The sequence below is a fragment of the Hippocampus comes genome, unplaced genomic scaffold (assembly GCF_001891065.2).
Source record: "Hippocampus comes isolate QL1 unplaced genomic scaffold, H_comes_QL1_v1.1 scaffold282, whole genome shotgun sequence".
NCBI lineage: Eukaryota > Metazoa > Chordata > Actinopteri > Syngnathiformes > Syngnathidae > Hippocampus > Hippocampus comes.
Genome location: NW_017806073.1, coordinates 1,424,379 through 1,430,575, shown reverse-complemented (window position 1 = coordinate 1,430,575; position 6,197 = coordinate 1,424,379). Strand labels below are relative to the sequence as shown.

Sequence of the window (6,197 nt, the reverse complement as noted above, 5' to 3'; positions counted from 1 at the left end):
AAACACATCAACATGATGACTGTAATGGCGTCGTCCGTAACGCATTTGTTATTAGTTGCGTGTTAGGCTGCATGTAAATTGCCATTCTAGCGAGTACCGCAATTTGGTCATACATATGTAGCTTGTGAAGGTTTGTATTTGCATTGCCCATCGTGTTTTTCTTCCGTTAGATCTATATATACTTTTATACATTGTTATTATTCTTGTACACACGTTATTTTAATTGATCGACAGATTTTAGAAGCATAGCAATTTTTTGCACGCGTTTTTGATTCGATTTCAGGTTTATGACTGGAAAGAAAACCCTAAAAATAATTATGATGTCAAACGCCAAAATTAAAATGCTCCACCTTAGAATTTTGCATGATGTAATTACATTATTTACGCCAGTACCCTTTTTTCATGTAAGGAATGTCTTTAGTGAATACAGAAAGTTAGGCATGAAAATAGGTCAATTGTATAAGAATTATTTATCTGATTTATTTACAATAAAAGCCAGTGTACACCACAATATAGCTAAATTGAACTACACATACTGGTTATTTTTTCATAATAAACAGACCATTTCAGATCTTTTTGTATCTTATACGAAAAGGAAGTCATAATTGTCTACATCCTGCATCAGTACAAAAAAATGTAAACTAATGATCACAAATCTCTAATGGTAATCAAACAAAAAATGACCAAAAAATTCAGATTATTCATTAAAAAAAGAATATTTACAAATATTACCTGTACAGAAATAATTCCTATTTTTTTTTCTCTGCGTGTGAACAGTCTTTACATATTACACAAGGTCCAGTGCTGCCTACACGTCCACTGCAATAGTGTCTCAATAGAAAAATATGTTTTGTAGTAGTTAAGGTAAAAGTTACTGTGAGGGCCATTTGGACACCGTGGCCACCGCGGCTGACGGTAAAACGTGTCCCGAAAGAATGCGGGAAGGTACGCTGAGGATGGGGGCGATGGCGGCGGAGGTCCGGGTCAGCGAGAGGGACTGAGCGCTCAGCAGGGCCGACTGAACGGTCACCGGAGGCCGCAGGAAGGCCTGAGCTGAGCCCGCCGTGGACGACGACGAACTGGGCACCCCGATAATGTTCTCTATGCTGAACGAGGGTCTGCTGGACGGTTCGGACTTGATCATGGACGCCGTGCTCAGACTGCTGAGCTGCAGTTGCAGGCCCGGGCTGAGTTGGGAGTTGAACGCTTTGCGGTTCAACTCGGCCGACGGCAGTAAAGGGACGCCCGGTGGCAGCATGGGCCCCACGGGAGGGATGTACGGGTATTGCAAAGCCGCGGGGTGCGAATACGCGGCCGGGTGGATGCCGTAGTGCCTCCCATAGGGGCCACCGAGCCCGTACGCGCCGAAACTTTGCATCATTAGAGCAGTCTGGTCCCTGAGCACGTCCGGTTGAACTCTTTTGAACCTTTTCCTCCTCCTGAGGAAGCTGCCGTTGTCAAACATGTCCTCCGAGGCTGGGTCCAGGGTCCAGTAGTTCCCCTTGCCAGGGTTGCCGGGCTCCCGAGGAATCTTGACGAAACAGTCGTTGAGAGACAAGTTGTGGCGGATGGAGTTTTGCCACGCCGGGAACTTCTCTCGGTAGTAGGGGAAGCGGTTGCTGATGAACTCACAGATGCCGCTGAGGGTGAGCTTCTTCTGCGGGCTCTGCAGGATGGCCATAGTGATGAGCGCGATGTAGGAATACGGCGGCTTCACCAGGCTACTTTTGGGCTTCTGGAGTGGACCTCCCGGCGTGGCGCTCTGATCGTCTCCCTTGCCGGTGCCGGTCTCTCCTTCTCCGGAGCTCTCGCAGCAGGGACTCCCGCCGCCGGACCTCATCTCCTCTTTGTCCACCTCAATGTCATCATCATCCCGGAGGTCGTGCAGGATGCCTCCCCCGGGACTGTCGCACTCGCTGTCCCGCTCCATACACTCATCGTCTCCCTCGCCCACCACGTCGATGTCCACGTCCTCGGCTGTGAGCACCGTCTGGCCGGACATGTCGCTGGCTCTTTCGCTGCCTCCAGACAGGGTCATCTCACGGCTTACTTACAGTTCTCTTCTTACCAAAAAAAAAAAAGAAGAAAAAAAGAAAAAATGTCTTTGAGCCAAAACAAGCAGTGGTGTGTGATGGTTAGGTCAGAGCGGCGCACGCGCGCACACACACCAAGCGTCTGTTGACTTTGTGCTGGCCCCTGTCAAGAGATCGGATGTCTCTCCAAAGAATGAAATTCAAGAGGCGAGCGAAGAGAAACTTCTTCCAGTCTGGTGTACAAGTTGCGTAGAGATGGTGCGACTTGTGCCTTGCCGCGTCCACGTCCCTCGTCGCTCACTTATTCTCCTGTATGGAGCCACGCTTGGAGCACAAAGTCGAGATGTCACATGCTTTTAAAGGTCGGAGCTTTTAAAAGGGACTCTGATAGATTACTCCCACCACCACCACCCCAACCTCCACCTCCACCAAGCCCAGTATATGATGAGGGGCTGGCCACGTGGTTCGGTGACGACATTACGCCCCCTCTCCCTTCCTCCCTGCAGCCCGCTGTTAAACCATGCAAACTGGAGTTGTTTCATGGATTTGTCAACAAAGGGACATCAGCAGTGCTGCTTTCCGCTCATTTCTGTGTTCGCCCGTCATAGACCATTTCACGGCGCGCAAGCGTGTGGAGGAGACGGAAGAGGAGGGGAGAGAGAGAAAATTGGTCTGCGTGATTGAACGATCGGGCGCGAATTAACACGAACGCGTGAAACTCTACGATTAACTTTCGCAAACGTGGCGAAAGCTGCAGAATGCAATCGACCAGAGTTAAGGTTGGATTCTTATTATTAGCATCGTCAAATGTGCTTGCATTATTATTATTATTATTATTATTATTATTATTATTATTATTATTATTATTATTATCATCATCATCATCCGTTATCCGTTATCCGAAGCAGTTAACCTCACGAGAGTCGTGGTATTATGATGATGATGATTTTTACAGTATTGTTATTCTTTTTATTATTATTATTATGGTTGTTAGTAATATTTATATAGTTGATGTTTCCTTTATATATATATATATATATATATTTTTTTTTTTGCTGCCCGGTCGTAAATGCAAAACGTCCATTCAGGTCTATTTATTCCCGCAGGATTAGCCGAGGGTGGGAAGAATATTGAGCAGCAGCAATGAATGAATGGAGAGAATAACGAATTTCCCAAGAGTTTGAAAAGGTGTTAACGACTCCGATCATTGCATGTTTTTACATTTGAAAAAAGTAGGAAATGCACCAGCGGGAGAATGCAAAGAGACCATCATTCAGACACATGAAGGTGAGCTGCATGAGAACGCGGAGGCAAAAAAACGGATTTATTACTGCGAACTTTTAAAGCGACTAATATTTATAATTTAATGCACGGGACTGTTTTGTTTGACCCTACATGCAATGTAAGCACTTAATTGATGTGTATTGGAAGATTTTGTGGGTTCATGAAAATATCAATGCAGAAAAAAACGCGCGTTTCAAAATCGGACCACACGAAAATTGTTACTCCTTATGTTTTTCAACGGCTATATTTTTCTCGACAATAATATTAATCGTATTATTTTATTTATTATTTGTATCAACGTTATTGAATGTATTTTAAAAACACACACAATTGTGTTTGTATGTAGGATTGTCTGGTTTTATTTTGCCTTTGTTTTCTCTGAACGTGATCCTTAAATTGATTTAACGCAGCAGTCTCACGAGACCTCCGTTCAGGGTATAAATGTGGGATTAATGAATGAATGAAGCTCTATCATTAGCAATGCTCGCTTGGGTCAGAGGAGAGAAACCTGTGTCTTCCAATAAGACCTCTCTGGTGTTAATCTTTGGTCGACCTGTGTGATCCGAGAGGCCGTCAATATACGAACTACTTAGCGGGAACCTGCAATCAACTCTTGAGCACACTTATTTAAAGAAAATACCGCTGTTAACTTTCTGGTTGATCATTTACAGATTTTTTTTATGGCGATATTAATTGCAAGTGCTGCGGAAGAATCTTGATCGTTTTCTTATGATATCCAGTGGGATAACAACATTCGTGCGCTACTCTTTTTTTGCAATTGTTGTGCAGACATGTGCCGATTGTAGGATACACATTTTTTTATTCAAAAAAAAAAAAAAAAAAAGCTCAGTTGCAGTGTAGTGTGAAACGTGTCTGATATCAGCTATACTGTACATGCAGCACAGGCGTCCTTCCTGTGATCTTTTGAAGCCTCATAAATCCGCTCTTATACCGCCGCGGTTTGTTAATGAAATGTTTTAAGCACACATGCACGGCTTAGCGCGACCGACCGAACCTTTTAGGATAATAAGGCAACTCGTGTGTAAGTGTGAGCGTGTACGTGTGTGTGTGAACTGCTGCTGTTGGAGGGGACAGGTGATGGAGAGGAAACTTCACGTGATCATTGCAAACTATACAGCAAGGTCACCGAACTAATAATTGTGATCACAATAACGCGATGCTCTGTTGATTTCTGACAGGAGAGTTTCCCCCCTCCCTCCCCCCTTTCGTTTTCTTTCACACACACAATTCACGCCCACCTCTCTTCACCTTTAACAGACTTCCGTGGTTATTTTCAGTGCCACCAAACAATGTTTTAAAATATGCATGAAATAAATGTACTAAAGGAACTTGCCTCCGTGTGTTCTCAGTTTTCAGTACAGTTCTAATATCAATGTTGCATAATTATTTTCTGCCCACCATAAAATAGCTTTTACTTGCATGACATTGATGATGCTTCAGACAAGTCCTTGAGTACTGCGAGGTGCACAAATAAACCCCAGTGTGCAATAAAACATTACAACAGTTTATTTGATGGACTGACGCCCTTTGCAAAGCAACACTTTGATCCCTTTTCACCTTTTTCAGAAGATGATGATGATGATGATGATGATGATGATGATATGCTAACCGATTTTAAGACAAATTGTACTGGGTTACGTTTTGAAATGATAGCAGTAAAACTCAAAATCGTCACTCTGAGCAAAAATAAAATAAATCGAATAATAATTTGATGGTAAATTGCTATGTTTCCACTCATGGTTATTTGAATGGTTCAGGTAATGGCATGAGCCCTCAGCCTTTGCGCCACTGGTACTCTTTTTATCCATATCCCCAATTTTATCCTCTCACTCTATCAGCCTGCAAGTTTCTGTCAAACAACATGACGGAGCACATTTTTAAGCGTCCCTATGTGCGTGTGCGTGTGTGTGTGTGTGTGCGTGTGTTGTCCAATAGATGTCAGCAGGTAGCGGTGAGATGCATTCATGGGACTTCAAGAGTGTTGGCCTTTTAACGACTGTGTGTGTGTGCTTGCGCGCTGCTTCGACGCTTTGACCGCTAGACCATTGTTTGTAGTGAAACAAATAAACAATTATTATGTTGCGTGAATTTTGCACACGCACATTTTTATAGATTAGGCCGATTTTGTCCAATAGATGTCAGCAGGTAGCGGTGAGATGCATTCATGGGACTTCAAGAGTGTTGGCCTTTTAACGACTCTGACATCCTCTCCAATTTGTATGAGTTATGAAAAATGAAAATTTGGACTAAGATTTGGAGGTATTAATTTCAATTTAGAAAGCAGGAAATCAGACACTATGTAGTCGTTATTTATGTATGTTGTATTTATTTTTTTTATTGAATTTGGGCAGGCGTAATTAAGAAGGGGGACCACAACGTTAATGTATCAGAATTATATCCCAAATATTAACTCTAAACAAAAACAAGAGTTTCCACAGGGTTTTCACTGTTTGCCCAAACGAAGGAAGGAATAATCGGAAAGCTGCATTAATCGCGCAAAAGCACTGGTGGGAAAATGACACCTTCAACTAAATGCATGAGCCAGATTACCATGCTAATGGCGCACTTGTTAAATACGTGCAATGTCACCCAGTTTGTAGGCTTTTTGTCATTCAGATAAAGCTGACATGACACACAGCGTGCTGTGGGTGTGATTCCGGCTGTAAACAGTGCAAATTAGCTTTCTATTTAAGCACGGTGTCAAAACACAAGCAGACCGGTTTAACATGGAATCACTGAGTGAAAAAGCACGAGAGTAGCAACGTGCTAATTCTGTAGGGGGTGTCCAAATTCAATCAAAAGGCTCACGATTTGTAGTATACTTGGGGGCATTTTCAGCAAGATGAGAAATGAGAATAA

At 43.2% G+C, this 6,197-nt stretch overlaps 1 protein-coding gene across 1 annotated transcript; it reads right to left on the bottom strand.

Annotated features, from left to right (window-relative positions):
• Positions 1 to 460: 460 nt before the first annotated feature.
• foxd3 (forkhead box D3) lies at positions 461 to 2,508 on the bottom strand. The gene has a single exon (XM_019894341.1). It carries the CDS (start codon positions 2,036 to 2,038, stop codon positions 872 to 874), a length of 1,167 nt encoding a protein of 388 aa, XP_019749900.1. The 5' UTR covers positions 2,039 to 2,508; the 3' UTR covers positions 461 to 871.
• Between the last annotated feature and the right edge of the window lie 3,689 nt (positions 2,509 to 6,197).

Excerpts from the sequence above, each read along its gene's own strand:
- foxd3 (XM_019894341.1), bottom strand. The coding sequence starts at position 2,038 with ATGACCCTGTCTGGAGGCAGCGAAAGAGCCAGCGACATGTCCGGCCAG.